The sequence below is a fragment of the Hypanus sabinus genome, chromosome 2, assembly GCF_030144855.1.
Source record: "Hypanus sabinus isolate sHypSab1 chromosome 2, sHypSab1.hap1, whole genome shotgun sequence".
NCBI classification, from domain to species: Eukaryota; Metazoa; Chordata; class Chondrichthyes; order Myliobatiformes; family Dasyatidae; genus Hypanus; species Hypanus sabinus.
In genome coordinates this window covers 184,438,811-184,456,597 of record NC_082707.1, presented here as the reverse complement: position 1 = coordinate 184,456,597, position 17,787 = coordinate 184,438,811, and the positions used below count along the sequence as shown (strand labels likewise).

General features: G+C 43.8%; 1 protein-coding gene across 2 annotated transcripts in view; it reads right to left on the bottom strand.

Moving 5' to 3' along the window:
• The window catches only part of ttc7b (tetratricopeptide repeat domain 7B), a 478,574-nt gene that overhangs the window by 194,636 nt on the left and 266,151 nt on the right, over positions 1 to 17,787 (bottom strand). For both annotated transcript variants that reach the window (XM_059961183.1, XM_059961187.1), the window contains exon 16: positions 3,531 to 3,647. In XM_059961183.1, coding sequence (XP_059817166.1) covers positions 3,531 to 3,647 — 117 coding nt within the window. The remainder of the gene's footprint in view (positions 1 to 3,530; positions 3,648 to 17,787) is intronic.

Here is a 17,787-nt window from a genome sequence, read left to right as displayed (position 1 = left end):
TGGGGTATTTGATCCTCCACAATATTCCGTGTGGGAATTTAAACTGGAAGTGGCAGTGGGTTTTTTTTACGAGACATCAACTCGGCACGGATGGTATGGGAGTCACTGGATCGACATCAACCTGGCACGGGAGCGGTCTGTCACTAAATCGAACTCAGGAACCTCCATTCACCAGCCCGGTGCTGATCTCACGGTGCCACCAGCCGACTGGAACGGGGGGGGGGGGGGGGGTGGTCAGGGTGAATCTTACTAAGAAAAATTTAAGCCAAAAACAAAGTTAAACACTCAACACAGTGTCAACGGCAATGACTTAAAATGGTGGACGGCGTTGCAATCTGACTTAAAATGGCGGACAACATTCTCCTTCCTCGGTTCGTAAATACGAGTTATCCATAAGTCAGATGTTCGTAACTCAGTGACTACCTATATTTGCCTGAATTTCCGCAGAAAGAAATATTAAGTGGGTGTAAATAATTCATGGTTATACCACCATAGTCCACTGTGCCGCAGTGAATTTTCCTCTATTGTCATGTCACTTCTTTCATTGCCATTTGTAAGATTTTGAATGCTCAAATGGTTACTCTACTTCCAGCACAAGGGCATTTCCCAAGTACATCACTGAAAGTGCTCTCGTCTTAAGAAAGCAATTGTTTTTGTGTTAAGGAGTGTAAAGTTAAAGTAGAAGGAATAGTTAAAGGCTCTGTTCATTCCTTAATTCCATGTGGCAGACTAAAACCCTTCCATGGTATCTTTTCAACTGAATTTAATTGAATTGAATTGACTTTATTTCTTACATCCTTCACATATATGAGCAGTAAAAATCTTTACATCTCTGTCTGAATGTGCAATGTGCAAATTATATTAATTAAAGTACAGTAAGATATACAACAGAACAGTCAATATAGTTTAGAAATACAATTGTGTCAGTGTGAATTAATCAGTCTGATGGCCTGGTGGAAGAAGCTGTCCCAGAGTCTGTTGGTCCTGGCTTTTATGCTGTGGTACTGTTTCCCGGATGGTAGCAACTGCAATAGATTGTGGTTAGGGTGATTCAGGTCCCCAATGATCCTTCGGGCCCTTTTTACACACCTATCTTTGTAAATGTCCGAAATTGTGGAAAGTTCACATCTACAGATGCACTGGGCTGTCCACACCACTCTCTGCAGTCCTGTGATTGAGGGAAGTACAGTTCCCATACCAGGCAGTGATGCAGCCAGTCAGGATGCTCTCAATTGTGCCCCTGTAGAAAGTTCTTAGGATTTGGGGGCCCATACCAAACTTCCTTAACTGTCTGAGGTGAAAGAGGTGCTGTTGTGCCTTTTTCACCACACAGCTGGTGAGTACAGACCACATGAGGTCCTCGGTGATGTGGATGCCGAGGAACTTGAAGCCAGTCAGGATACTCTCAATTGTGCCCCTGTAGAAAGTCCTTAAGACTCACGATGAACATCTTCAACCGTCTGAGGTTGAAGAGACACTCATGTGCTTTTTTCCACCAATCAGTATGTACAGACCAAGTGAGGTCCTCGGTGATGTGTATGCTGAGGAACTGAAAGCTTTTCACCTCTCAACCCCAGATCCATCAATGTCAATAGGGGTTAGCCTGTCTCCATTCCTCCTGTAGTCCACAACCAGCTCCTTTGTTTTTGCAACAGTGATGGAGAGGCTGCTTTCTTGACACCACTGTGTCAGAGAGATGACTTCTTCCCTGTAGGCCACCTCGTTATTATTTGAGATAAGGCCAATCAATGTAGTATCATCTGCAAATTTAATTAGCAGATTGGAGCTGTTGGTAGTGAAACATGGGTATACAGAGAAAAGGAGGGGACTTAGGACACAGCTGTGCTGAGGGTTAGAGGAGAAGAGGTGAGGGACCCCACTCTGTATATAAACATACAAATCATACAATCAGTGGCTACTTTATTAGGTGCCTCCAGAATCTAATAGAGTGTACCACTGAGTGTATGTTCATGTTTTTCCACTTCAAAGTTTGACGTGTTGTACTTTTAGAGACACACTTCTGTGCACCACTGTTGTCTGTGTGTGCCTGCACTTAACTCCTAGTGGAGTCGTCGGGGCGCTGTCATGACAAGCTTTTTGCACCGATCTTTTTGGTGATTGCTCATTGTACGGCATGTCTTGGGCATCTGAAACTTGGCAGAGGCCATCCCTCTCCAGGTTTTTTTTTAATGAGATCGAGTTGCTAGCTCGATACTCAACCCCTCGCACAGATGGAGAGCGTGCAAGGGAGCCGGCTGGATCCGAACTCGGGACCTCTCGCCCCGAAGTCCAGCGCTGATGCCACTATGCCACCAGCTGGCAAACCACTTTTGTAATGTGTGGTTATTTGAGTTATTGTTGCCTGCCTGTCAGCTTGAACCAGTTTGGCCATTCTCCTTTGACTTCTCTCATTAACAAGATGTTTTTCCACTCAGAATTGCCACTCACTGGATATTTCTTGGTTGTTGCACCATTCTCTATAAACTCTAGACACTTGTGTGTGAAAATCCTTGGAGTTGAGCAATTTCTCAGATAAATAAACCACCCCATTTGGCACCAACAATCAAAATCACTTAGATCTTACTTCTTCCCCATTCTGATGTTTGGTCTGAACAACAACAGTGGCATCACCATCACTGAATCCCCTACTATCAACATCCTGGGGGGGGGTGGGGGGTTACCATTGATAGGAAACTGGACAGTTCTAAACACCATGGCTATCAGAGCAGATCAAAGGCTAGGAATCTTGTGCAGTGTAACTCACCTCCAGACTCCCTAAAGCCTGTCCACCATCTACAAGGCTCAGGTCAGGAGTGTAATGGAATACTCGCCACTCGCCTGGATGAGTGCAGCTCCATCAACACTCAAGAAGCTTGACACCATCCAATACAAGGAAGCCCACTCGATTGGTACCCCTTCCACAAGCATCCAATCCCTCCACCATCGATGAACAGTTGCAGAGTGTGTACTATCTACAAGATGCACTGCAACAACACATCAAATTTCTAAGGCAACACCTTCCAGACCCACGACCACTACCATCTAGAAGGACGAAAACAGCAGAGACCTGGGAACACCACCACTCGGAAATCCCCCTCCAAGTCACTCACCATCCTGACTTGGAAACATATCGCTATTCCTTCATTGTCATTGGGTCAAAATAATGGAATTCCCTCCCTAACAGCACTGTGGGTGTACCTACACCTCAGGAACTGCAGCGGTTCAAGAAGGCAGCTCATCACCACCTTCTCAAGGACAACTAGGAATGGGCAATAAATGCTGGCTTAGCTGGCAATACCCACATCCCGTAAATGAATAAATAAAAAAAAACGAACCTCGTAACTATGTGTACTGTTATGCATTGAGTTGCTGCACACATAATTGGCTGATTAGATAATTGCATTAATGAGCAGGTGTACAGGTGTACCTAATAAAGTGGCTGTAGAGTGTAGCTATGAAGTTTCCATCGTTTGTTCTCCATTCATTTGCAAAGACCTTATCCTCAAATATCAGAAGGACTCTTTACATACCTGGGGTTGGTGAGCTTGTAGCATGACTTCCAGATCTGCAGCATGTGCTTACAGGTGACCAGAGCTTCATCAGGGCCCCTGCACACTGATTCCAGCTTTACTTTAGTGAACAGTAATCTAAAAAGAAAGAACATCTAAATGATCCTCAGAGAATTTTGCAGAACAGCAGCAATCTATTCAGCCTAATGCGCTTCTGGCAGCTCTTCAATAAAGCTATGTGATCAAGGCAGGGGTTGAGAGGGAAAATAAATCAGTCATGATCGTATGGCAGACAGACTCGATGAACCAAATGGCTAATTGTGCTCCTATGTCTTAAAATGGTAGTGTAGCATGTACTGTAACACTTTATAGCACCAGCATCACTGTCGATAAGGCGTTTGTACATTTCCCCATGACCATGTGGGTTTCCTATGGGTGCCCCCGTTTCCTCCTACATTTCAAAGATGTATGGGTTAGGGTTAGTAAGATATGGGCATTCTATGTTGGTGCCAGAAGTATGGCGTCGGTTGTGGGTTGCCCCCAGTACATCTTCAGACTGTGCTGATGTTGACACAAAATGATGAATTTCACTGTATGTTTCGCTGTTGGGTTAAGATCCAATCATGTTTGGAAGTCGCATATGGATATTTCTTGTAACTAACAATGAATTTGATAAGCTTTAGAAACATCTCATTAAGCTTTTCTTCCCCTTTCTTCTCCTTTAAGGCACTTCTTAAATTAGTCTTTGATAAAATCTTTTGCTACTTGTCCTAACAGTTGTCAAACCATGCTAGATTGTGCACCTGTGAAATGCCTTGGATTTCTTTATTTTGTTAAATATTATATATTAATGAAATATTTTATATTAATGTGAATCAGGAATGAGGGTAAATAGCAAAGAAAGCACTATCAACCTCTATGTGTCCCACTATCTGGTGTTTTCAATGTTTTCTGATTTTTTTTATATTAAGGTAAAGGAATTTAGCATCATAGTGAATGAGAGGTACTGAAAAATGTCAAGACTCCTGTTTCTAGTAATTCTGTCCAGATGGTGATTCTTGAAAGAATATAATTTCCAAATATTACCCAGCTCTTCTTAGCTAGGCCTCTTCGTGCATGAGCCTATTCTCTGAGAGCTGTGCAGTTCCTCAATTGCTGGACCATTACAGCTGGATACCAAAATCCATGTAGAAGAACCAAACAGTGCCCAAGAGTGGACTCCCAAGCTTAGCTTTTCCTAACCAAGGATCACTGTACCTGGAATTACAATGCAACTCACTAAGTTATACACTTTGGAAGGTTGAACCTGAAAGCAAAGTACAGAGTTAATGGCAGGATTCGCAACAGTGTGGAGGAACAGAATCTTGGTATGCACAACCATAGATAACTCAAAGCTAACACACAAGTTGATATGGTGGCCTTCATCAACTGGGGATTAAGATCAAGAGCTGCGAGGTAATGTTGCAGCTCTAAAAAGCCCCCGTTAGACCACTTTTGGAATATTGTTTTCAGTTCTGGTCACCTCTTTAAAGGAAAGATGTGGGAGCTTTAGAGAGGGTGCAGAGGAGATATACCAAGATGCTGTTTGGAGATCAAGCTCGTTTGTGCCTGTCAGAATAAAACGTAAAGATAAAAATTGTAGAGAATTTTGGTTTTCAATATATATTGAGGCCCTAGTTAAGAGGAAAAAAAAAGAAGTGCGTAGCAGGTAAAGGCAGGTAGGAATGAGTGGCTTATGAAGTATAAAAGATGCAAAAAAACATTTAAGAAAGTAAGCATGAAGTTGCTCTAGGAGACAAGGTGAGGGAGAATCCTCAGGGATTCTACAGATACGTTAAGAGCAAGAGGTTTGCAAGGAACAAAATTGGTCCTCTGGAGGACAAGAATGGTAATTCTTGTGTGGCACCAAAACATATAGGAGAGATCTTAAATGAATTCTTTGCATTTGTCTTTACCCAGAAGACAGATAGGGAGATTATAGAAGTGAGGCAAAGCAGCATCAATTTCATGGACCCTGTACAGATTACAGAGGAAGAGGTGAGGCAAATCAGGATAGATAAATCACCAGAGCCTGACAAGGTGTTTGCTTGGACCCTATAAGTGTCATGGTCTGGTCCGTGAAGTCTGTGTTCCAGTTCACGGTCAGGTCCATGGACTCTGGACTCCAGGTCTTCCGGCTGTCCCTTGTTTCAGTTGGGCTTAATCATAGGCACCTGATGCTTGGCTTGGGGCTGGGAATATTAGTGGCCCTGGGTTCGAGTGTAGGTGCTGGTTCGTCTTGTCAGTATCCTGTCCTTGCCTCTGTGGGGTAAGTCAGGCCAGTTTTGCTGTTACCCTGAGGCTGGACTGTTCCCTTCCCTTTCCCTTCTTTCTGTAGCCCTTGGCTGAAGCCTTGCCTGCCGCCTTTCACCTGGAGTTTCGCCTGCGTCCTCACTGTCAAGTTTTACTGCCAGAGCAAGACTGGAGCCTTGTTGTGTCCAGATAATGAACCGTTTTTCGTTGTTTGGAACTGTCTCTTTGTGTCCTCACCTTCACTAGGTAGGTCCGGCCATTTGCCGCTACCTTGTGTTGGGAACCACCTTGTTGTGTTCAGCTTTCTGTATATGAGTCCCAGCCCTATGTCCTGTTCCCAAGGAGGGGTCCCGGCTCTGTGTTCTGCATTCTTGTCTCCCAAGACCAAGGCTCTGTTCTGCATTCCTGTCACCCAAGACCAAGGCTCTGTTCTGCGTTCCTGTCTCCCAAGACCAAGGCTCTGTGTTCTGCATTCCTGTCTCCCAAGACCAAGGCTCTGTTCTGCATTCCTGTCACCCAAGACCAAGGCTCTGTGTTCTGCGTTCCTGTCTCCCAAGACCAAGGCTCTGTGTTCTGCGTTCCTGTCTCCCAAGACCAAGGCTCCGTGTTCTGCGTTCCTTTCTCCCAAGACCACCTCCAGCCCAGGAGTCCTGCATCCTGTTGCCTTGCCACTTCTTGTCCTCGCCTTGATCCAGAGTCCGATCCTGAGTCAAAACCCAGGTTCCGGGTCCCTGTTCAGTCTCTGGCTTGGAGTCCTTGTCCAGGTCCCACTTTCCCAGTCTTGTTCTAGCCCAGACCCAGTATTCTAGTCTCGTCCAGCATCGTTTCTTCCCCACTTCCCTTGCTTTGACACACCTAGTCCTGTTCCTAGTACTTCAGTATCTGTGTCTTGCATTTGGGTCTGTTCTCAATGCCCACCTTATGACAATAGGAGGCAAATGAAGTAAATGTCAGGGCCCTAGCAGAGATATTTAAAACATCCATAGTGACAGGCGAGATACCAGAGGATTGGAGGATAGCCAATGTTGTTCTGCTGTTTCAAAAGGCTCTAAACATAAACCAGGAAATTATAGGCTGGTGAGTCTGAAATAAGTTGTGGGAAAGTTATTAGATGGCATTCTAAGGGACGTGATGCTGTATATAAGTATTTGGGTAGACGTGAACTAATTAAGGATAGTCAGCATGGCTTTGTGCATGGTAGGTTTTGTCTAACCAATCTTGTAGAGTTTTTTGAGGAGGTTACCAGGAAGATGGATGAAGGCAAGGTAGTGAATGTTGTCTATATGGACTTTTGACAAAGTAATTTGACAAGGTCCCACATGGGAGGTTGGTCAAGAAGGTTCAGTGGCTCGGCATTCAAGATGAAGTAGTAAACTGGATTAGACATTGACTCATGGGAGAAGCCAGAGAGTGGTAGTAGAAGGTTGCGTCTCTGACTGGAGGCCTGTGACTAGTGGTGTGCCACAGCAGAGATCTGTGCTGGGTGTTTTGTTGTTTGCTATTTATATCAATGATCTGGATGATAATGCAGTCAGCAGATTTGTAGATGACACCATGATTGGGGATGTAGTGACAGTGAAGAAGGCTATCATGAGTTGCAGAGGAATCTGCATCAGCTGGAAAAATGGGCTGAGAAACATTAGATAAAATTTAATGCAGACAAGTGTGAGGTTTTGCACTTTAGTAGGACCAACCAGGGCAGGTCTTTCACAGTGAATGGCAGAGCACTGAGGAGTGTGGTAGAACAAAGGCATCTGGGAATACAGGTTTATAGTTCATTGAAAGTGGTGTGACAGGTAGATAGGTTCATAAAGAAAGTTCTTGGCACATTGGTCTTCATAAATCAATGTACTGAGTACAGGAAATGGGATGTTATGTTGAAGTTGTAAAAAACATTGATGAAGACTAATTTGGAATATTTCGTGCAGTTTTCCTACCTACAGGAAAGATATAAACAAGGTTGAAAGAGCACAGAGAAAATTTACAATGATGTTGTTTGGTCTGGAGGACCTGAATTATAAGGAAAGATTGAATAGGTTAGGACTGTATTCTTTAGAACATACATAGAAGATTGAGAGATTTGACCAGGGTATAGATAGGGTAAATGCAAGCAGGCTTTTTCCACTGAGGCTATAATCAGAGGTCATGGGCTAAGAATGAAATGTGAGAAGTTTAAGGGGAACATGAGGGGAAACATCTTCACTCAGAGGGTCATGAGAGTGTGGAATCAGCTGCCAGCACAAGTGGTGCATGAGTTCGATTTCAACACTTAAGAGAAATTTGGATAGGTACCTGGATGGTAGGGGTATGGAGGGTTATGATCTTGGTGCAGATTGATGGGAGCAGACAATTTAAATGGTTTTGGCATGGACTTTTGGCAGGACAAAAAGGCCTGTTTCTGTGCTGTACTTCTCTATGATATTTAAGAGACTCTTAAATAGGCACATAAATGAAAGGCAAATGGAGAGCTACGTTGGAAGGGTTAGATAGATTTTTGGAGAAGATTAAAATTATGGGCCAAAGTATCTGTACACTGCCGAACTGTTCTACATTCTATATACTTATCAGTCTACACTGATCTGTGGTCATTGCTGGACAATGGATCAGATTTCATGTCAGACAGTTCAGTGATAATAAATCCGATTATGATGGTGTTCAGCATTGGAAGTAGTCCTGAATCATTACATAAGACGATAAGCTGTAGGAGCAGTACTATGCCACTTGGGCCATCTAGTCTGCTCATCCATTTCTTTGTGCCTGATTTATTATCCATCTCTTCTGCATTCCCCCACCTTGTCCCCGTAAGCTTTGACACCTATCAACCTCTGCTTTAAATATACCAATGGCTTGGCCTCCACAGCCATCCTTGGAAATTAATTCCACAGATTCTTCATCCCCTGGCTAAGGAAATTCCTTCTCATCTCTGTACTAAGGGGACACCCTTCTATTCTGAGGCAGTGCCGTCTGGTCCTAGACTATCCCACTATTGGAAACATTTGTTCCACATCCACTCTAGCCTTTCAGTATTCAACAGGTTTCAATGAGATCCTCCTCGTTCCTCTTAAACTCGAGCGGGTATGGCCCAGAGTCATTAAACAATCTTCATAAGTTAACCATTTCATTCCCAGATTCATTCCTGTGAACCTTCTCTGAACCCTCCACAAAAGCAGTTACAGGGATACACACATCTGGGGGTGCACATCTGCCCTCACCCCATCCACCCGCCACCCCACTTGGGATAGGGTCCCCCTTGTCCTTACCTACCACCCCACCAGCCTCCAGGTCCAACGTATAATTCTCCGTAACTTCTGCCACCTCCAACGGGATCCCACTACCCAAACACATTTTTCCCTCCCCCCCTTCTGCTTTTTGCAGGGATTGCTCCCTATGCGACTCCCTTGTCCACTCCTCCCCCCATCCCTTCCCACCGATCTCCCTCCTGGCACTTATCCTTGTAAACGGAACAAGTGCTACACCTGCCCTTACACTTCCTCCCTCACCACCATTTAGGGCCCCAGACAGTCCTTCCAGGTGAGGCGACACTTCACCTGTGAGTCGGCTGGTGTGGTATACTGCATCTGGTGCTCCTGGTGTGGCCTTTTATCCATGATCCTTTCCCTTCTCCAGCTCTGTATCACTTTTGTCAATCACCTTTCCAGCTCTTAGCTTCATCCCATCCCCTCCGGTCTTCTCCTATCATTTCGCATTTCCCTCTCCCCCCACTACGTTCAAATCTCTTACTATCCTTCCTTTCGGTTAGTCCTGACGAAGGGTCTCGGCCCGAAACGTTGACAGCACTTCTCCCTATTGATGCTGCCTGGCCTGCTGTGTTCCACCAGCATTTTGTGTGTGTTGTTTGAATTTCCAGCATCTGCAGATTTCCTCGTGTTTACAGGGATACTTGTACATTATATCTGCAAGTGTCTGTTTGCTCAGCAGGTGCAGTTTCCTTGTCTGAATCAGATGGTTGCCAACTCAAACCTTGGGACTGCAAAACTTTTCAGCAAGGGAATGACAAATTAACTGGGTTGGCAGCTGGATTGATTACTGCAGTTTGAATCTCACCATAGCAGATGGGAAATTTAAATTAGTAAAGGCTGGCCTAAAATTTAAAATTTAATATTTAAAAGATGGCATTAGTAAAAGTAAAAAGATAAAACTCTCAGACTGTTTAAACATCCAATGCCCACTATTCTTCTAGTAAAGAGACTTGTCAGCTTTATTTTCTTGTTTGTTTTTTGTTAATTTTAAAGATTCAGCACAGTAACAGGCTGTTCTGGACCAACGAGTGTACGCTGCCCACTTGCACCAATGTAACCAGCTAACCTACTAACCCCTATGTCTTTGGGAGAAAACTGGAGTGATCAGATAAAACCCACGAGGTCATACTTGGGAGTGTGGAGGAGTAGCGGGATCTGGGGGTACATGTCTACAGATCCCTGAAAGTAGATAGGGTAGTTAAGAAAGCTTATAGAGTATTAGCTTTCATAAGTCGAGGGATAGAGTTTAAGAGTTGTGGGGTAATGATGCAGCTCTATAAAACTCTGGTTATGCCACACTTGGAGTACTGTGTCCAGTTCTGGTCACCTCACTATAGGAAGGATGTGGAAGCATTGGAAAGGGTACAGAGGAGATTTATTAGGATGCTGCCTGGTTTAGAGAGTATGCATTATGATCAGAGATTAAGGGAGCTAGGGCTTTACTATCTGGAGAGAAGGAGGATGAGAAGAGACATGATAGAGGTATACAAGATATTAAGAGGAATAGATGGAGTGGACAGCCAGCACCTCTTCCCCAGGGCACCACTGCTCAATACAAGAGGACATGGTTTTAAGGTAAGGGGTGGAAAGTTAAAGGAGAATATTAGACAAAGGTTTTTTACTCAGAATGGTTGGTGCGAGGAATGCACTGCCTGAGTCAGTGGTGGAGGCAGATACACTAGTGAAATTTAAGAGATTACTAGACAGGTATATGGAGGAATTTAAGGTGGGGGGTTATATGGGAGGCAGGGTTTAAGGGTCGGCACAACATTGTGGGCCAAAGGACCTGTACTATGCTGTTTTGTTCTATGTTCTATAGGGAGAACGTGCAAACTCCTCACAGACGGTGGCAGGGATTGAACATGGGTCGCTGGTGCTGTGGCATGTGAGTGCCTCTAGATGTTGTTCCTAAATTGCCCTTGGTGGTGATTGCTACCCTCACCAGCAAGTCCCAGATCCGGTGAATGGCTCATCAGAGATGTGTCCCTGTCAGGAAATGTAGAGGAGGATTTAGCAGTAAAGTGATATTTTACTAATAAACTGCAAAATGACAAGACACAAAGGGCCACAAAACCAGAGAGAACAGATACTTAACATAAGGCAACAAAGTAACCGAAGGCTAAGTGCAACTTTTTGAGCCTAGCTGGTTCAATGGGTGAACAAAGGTCTGTAGATAAGACCTGGGTTTAAATAGGCTACAGGTGATGAGTTGGAAGTGATTGGCAGGTGGTTCTTGCAGGGTAGAGACTGGGAGGTGCCTGTCTATGCAGGCCTGACAAGAAACCCCCGCCCCCCGCGGCCAGCACCCGATGGCCCAGGACAATGCAGATGAGTCTAGTGGTACTTCTCAAAGAGCATTGGATCTAAGAGGAAACTGGATGGCACCCAAGACTTCTACACCCAGTCATATCATTTCCAGTTGACCAGGTACGGCACACCCCATCCACGATGACATGAATCCATCAGCCAGCGAACTGTGTGCACTGGACGATCTTCTACCATGCTTCGTTCTGGAGGTGCAGGCTCAGGTGGGTTAGGTGGTCCATGGACCATGAGCTTGAGGCAGGACACCTGGAAGGTACAGTAGGTGTGATCCTGAGGTATAGTGGCTGTTGGAGATGGTAATTGACCAGGTTGATGCAATGGGTAATCTTAAAGGGAAAATGAACGAGGTCAAAAGCTTGCAGGAGTCAGTACACAGGGGCAGATCTTGGATGGAGTGCCAGACAATGTTCCCAGGCCAGAATAGTCTCACTAGATACTGATGATGGTTAGCCTGATGGCAGTCGATGTGGCTGACAGCTAGGAGGCCCTCTGCCCTCTTCGAAGCATTCTGCATCTGTGAGTCAAGGCCTTGATGAATGGAACCTCCCCCACTGCCTCCTCTGCAGGGAACAATTGGGGTTGGTAGCCATGAAGCACTTCAAAGGACGACATACCTGAGGCAGATGAAGTGTGTAAATTGTGGAACAGCTTGGGCCAGAGCAGATATTTCTTCCATGTGGAAGGCTGAGAGATGGCAAAGCATCACAGAAACTTCTCCATTTGCTGACTTGCTCATTCTGTTTGTCTGTGGACGATAGACTGCAAACTCGCTGAAATATGGAGGAGGGAGCAGAAGGCACCCCAGCAGCAGGAGATGAATTGTGGGCCAAGGTCCAACTCAACATCCTGAGGAAAACCATAGACGTGAGCTAGTTGGAGAACCAGTCCACAATTATTACTAGTGGAAGGTGGTAACCCTGTGATGAAATCCATTACGTTGTGGAGCCATGGGCATTGGGGGGTCCTGTATGGGCTGCAGGAGCCCAGAGGGCTGCTGGTTGAAGGAATTGGACTGGGCACATTGAAGGCAGGCAGCGTCAAACTGATGTACATCTGTGATCATGGTGGGCCACTGGAATTGGCGTTGTGGAAAATCCATTGTGTGTCTGGATGACTGGAGAGGAATCTCCAGTCATCCACAGGAGTGCCTCAGAGAGTGCAATTGCCAGCATTTACATGCAGCTGTCAGGTGTGTTGGCCAGAGCAGGCTTGTGCTGTAGAGCGTAGTGAATCTATTTCTCAAGATCCCAGACAATCGGCGCAAGGACCTGCAAGGCTGGAATGATGGGTTGAGGGTTGATCTCTGTTTCAGCTGTGTCGAACTGTCATGTCAGGGTGTCCTTCTTAGTGTTCATGGTTGATAGGAAATAGTGAAAACGAATTGCTTGAAGAAGAGGATGCTGCAAACCTGACGTGGGTTGAGTTGGTGGGTCTGTTGTATGGATATGAAGTTCTGCTGGTCAGTCCAGATCAGTAAGGCTCAGTGTTTCCCATCAACCAGTGTCTACATTCCTTCAAGATCCATTTAATGCTAAGTAGCTCCCTGTCTCCTACTTCATAACAGCGTTGTGTAGAGTTGAACTTGAATGAGAAGGCACAAGGGTGTGACTTCCCATACAGTCTTCACTAGGAGAGAATAGCCCCGACATCTATGTCAGATACATCTACCTCCACCACAAATGGTCTGGTGTGGTGGAGAATGGGAATGGTGGTGGAGCACCTCTTGAGCTACTCAAAAGCGTGGTCTGCGGCCACAGACCAGGACATCAGTGAGATAGATGATTTAGTACAGGAGATGAGAGGAGCAGCTGTTTGGTTGTAGTTCCTGATGAAAGATTTGGAAACGAGTGGCAGGTGATTCCTGTTAGCTGGATGGAGACCGGAAGCTGCCTGCCTGACAGTCGCTTCTCAGCCTAATTTTAAGCAATAGGCATGAATATAATACCTAATGGTTATTAGGTTTCTGAAATGATACCTAAGGTGCCCTGTAAGTAATAAAATTATTCATACAAGGAGGAGGAAAGAACACAGGGGACTGTAGAAGGACAAGCCCAAAAACAGTTATTGGGAACACACTGAAATCCATTATCAAGGCCATGACAACAAGGTATTTAGAGAATTGTAACATGATTAGGCTGAGTCAACAGAGTTTGTGGTTTTATGAAAGGGAAATTAATAAATCTAATGGAGCTTTCTGAGGAAGTAGCTACTAGGCTAGATGAGTGATTGATGGAAACAGTGAATCTGAACTTTAACAAGAATTCATTTTGGGCCATATAAGAAGTTATTACACAAATGTAAGGGATAAATTACAGTATTGGTTAAAGAGTTATGAACATTAACACGTTTACATCCAGTAGCCACTGGTCTCAAATGGTAAATGCCTGACTACAGCTTTCAGGGTGCATTTGTAGATTCTTGTTGAATTATTTGGCCTCACCTAGAATATCAATGACATTTCAAGACCATAAGACACTGGAGCAGAATTAGACCATTCAGCCCATTGAGTCTGCTCCACCATGGCAGATCCCAAATCCCACTCAACCACATACACCTACCTTCTCACCATATCATTTGATGCCCTGACCTATCAGGAAATGATCAACTTCCACCTTAAATATATGCACAGACTTGGTCACAACCACAGTCTGTGACAAAGCATTCCACAGATTTGCTACTCTCTGGCTAAAGAAAATTCCTCCTTACATCTGTTCTAAAGGGTTGCCCCTCAATTTTGAGACTGTGCCATCTAGTTCTGGATACCCCACCATAGGAAACATCCTCTCCACATCCACACTATCTAGTCCTTCCAACATTTGGTAGGATTCAAAGAGATCCCCCCGTATTCTTCTAAGTTTCAGTGAGTACAGGCTCAAAGCTGCCAAACAGTGCTCATATATTAACCACTTCTTTCCCAGAACCATCCTCGTGAACCTCCTCTGGACTCTCACCAATGACAACACATCCTTTCTGAGATATGGGAGGGCAAAACTGTTGACAGTACTCCAGGTGTGGCCTGACTAGTGTCTTATAAAGGCTCAGCATTATCACCTTGCTTTTTTATTCTATTCCCCTTGAAATAAACGCCAACATTGCATTTTCCTTCTTTACCACAGACTCAACCTGTAAATTAACCTTCTGGGAGTCTTGCATGAGGATTCCAAAGGCCCTCTGGATCCCTGATGTTTGAATCTTCTCCCCATTTAGATAATAGTCCACACTATTGTTCCTTTTAGCAAAATGCATTATTATACATTTCCCAACACTGTATTCCATCTGCCACTTTTTCCCCATTCTTCCAATATGTCCAAGTCCTGCTGCAATTGCATTGCTTCCTCAGCCTACCTAACCTTCCACCCATCTTTGTATCATCTGCAGACCTTGCTACAAAGACATCAATTCCATTATCCAAATCATTGACATACAATGTGAAAAGCAGTGGTCCCAATACTGATCCCTGAGAAACACCACTAGTCACTGGCAGCCAACCAGAGAAGGCCCCTTTTATTCCCACTCACTGTCTCCTCCCTACTGTCATTCTGTATCCATGCCAGTTTCTTTCCTGTATCAGGAAGTTGTAATGGTAAAGAGGAAACAGTTGTAATTGTTGAATCAATATTCTGCAAAAGTCATTAAAATTAGATGAGATTCTTTGCGGTGGTGGTGGTGGTGGAGCTCACACCAGGGGTTCCAGCATCAAGAGCATCTTCAAAAGGCAATGCCCCCAAAAGGTGCAATCAGCCAATAAAATTCCCTCTTCTCAGCACTATCATCTGGGAAGAGGTACAAGAGCTCTTGAAGCTTCTTTCCCTCCTCTGATTTCTGAGCAGACAATGAACCAACCCTAGAAGACTACCTTAATATTTTTGTTCTCTTATATAATATAGTGGACTCCATTTGATTGGGATATGTGGGGACCAGTATATTCTGCCCCAATTAGCCGAAGTTTCATGGAACTGGTTAAAAACATATAAAAAGGATTAAATAATTTTATCTGAGTAACAAATTATATATTTAAATCAAATACAGAACAAATTAAAACACTACTAATACTACAGTACTATAAAATTGAGTTACTTCCCAATGGTTATCAATGGAGGAATTCATCCAATGCTTGCTGCTGTGTTGAACAAAATCAGTGCAAATACCTAGTGCAGATAGCAAATGGCCTTCATACAATACTTTTGATGACTACATCCTCAAAATCTTCATTTCCATTGTAACATTCAAGATAAGTTCCAATACTTTAAAATTCCTTGTAGTTCCTAACTTGTTAAAGTAAAGAAATAATTTCATTTTCACTACTGGCAGTTTCTGGCTTCTCTAAAACTGAATGCTTGAAACCACAGTGAGCAAAACAGTTCTTGACTGTTTTACTGCTTGCTTCTCACCAACTATCAGTGATGAAATCACTGCTTTTTAAACACAAACACATGCAACTGATGCTATTTAGAAACTGCTTTTAGTCTAAGCATGTCTAATAGCCACATAAGTGCATGCGACTAATGCTAGGTAGAAACTGTTTGACAACAGCTTCCGGTCCAATGAAGCAGCAAAGTATCTCAAATAAACAAAGGAAATCCTAGCTAATTTCTCAATTAGATTTTGTTCTTTAAGAGTTGTCCCAAATAAGCAGCTGTGTGTGAATAACTGATGGTCTAATGAACCGGAATCTATTGTATATCCATTCTTATTATAACTTATAGTATTTTTTATGTATTGCACTGTAAAACAACAAATTTTACAAAAAATATCTGTGATATTAAACCTAATTCTGATTCTGTTTCCGGCATCCTTGTGACTGATACAAAGCATGGGGAAAAGGGGAAAGCCTCAAGTCAGATGTTTAATGTAGCGGCAGACTCTGCCTTGAATTCAACATTACTCTTGCAGTGACAATTTAATTATGCTAGGCTGCAGTATTTTAAGTAACTATAATTACAAGAGCAAGAACCTGAATTGGAAAAAAAAAACTTTCTGATTAGGAGCCAAGAATTCTTGCAGATGAACTTCCTTGTAATTTTTGCTCCACTCATCATAAGACTGGTCACTTGGTGACATCAGTCCCGATTCTGTTCCTAAGTGCTCATTACTGAGAAGGGATTACTTAATATGAGATGGAATTAGCAGCAGGTGTGGTTGATATAGCACCTTGAGCCTTTCAACAAAGTGAGTTATGCTGGGGAAATCAAAAGCTCAACATCTGTGACTCCAGGAGTCCACTGGAGGCTGGCAGCCAAAGAAGACAGCCTGACTGGGGTTAGGGGACTGTGAGTGTGCATTTGGAGGGAAGAATGAGGTTTGTTTTGCTATTGTTACTTTGTTGTTTGGTATTCTCTATTTTGTTCTGATTTGTGTTGTTCTGCTGATCATTCTGGACATGCTATGTTTGCACTGGAATGCGTGGCGAAACTTGCAGGCTGCCCCCAGCACATTCTTGGGTGTACTGGTTATTAACACAAATGACTTATCTCACTATATGTTTCGACATACAGTACATCTGATAAATAAATAAATCTGAACCTGAAACTTCGAATCAAAAGTCGGAAATAGTGGCTAATTCTCATTTCTCTCTAAACAGTCTGTTGCATCAAGGCTGACACTAGTATTACCTGGAAAATTCATGGCTTTAGGCTACAAAGGTGATATCAGACTAGAAGGTGCACAATGATGCACAGGGATGTTGCCTGGACTGGCGAACTTGAGTTATGATTAGACTGATTGGGTCTGTTTTCTCTGAAGTAAAGGAGACCGAGAGGTGACATGACAGATGCATAGAGAATTACGTGCATAAACAGACAGTGTCCGTTTGCAATCTTAGGGGTGCCTACAACTAGAGGGCAGAGGTTTAAGGTGAGAGGGAGGAAGTTTAAAGCAGAATTAAAATATTATATGACACGAATAAACCCTTGGTCAAAGAGTTGAGTTATAAGGACACACGAGAGGTGAGGAGACAATGGGGATAGATAGAGAAGAGATAAATGAACTGCCTCATGTTACTTTAGGTGAATGGACAGCAGCAGTGAGACATTTACAGCAGCTGAAACCTACTGAATATTGAAAGGCTTAGATAGAGTGCACATGGAGAGGATGTTTCCTATAGTGGGAAATTGTATGATCTGAGGCCTCAAACTACAAGGATATCCCTTTAGAACAGAGGTAAGAAGGAATTTTTTTAGCCAGAGGGTGGTGGTGAGTCTGTGGAATTCATTACCATGGACAGCTGTGGAGACCAAGCCATTGTGTATATTTTAAGTGGAGATTGGTATGTTCTTGTTTAGTAGGGGTGTTTGAGGTTACAGGGAGAAGGCAGAAGAATGGGGTTAACCATAATGGAATGGTGAAGCAGACTCAATGAGCTGAATGAACAAATTCTGCTCACATTTTATGGTCTTATCTCA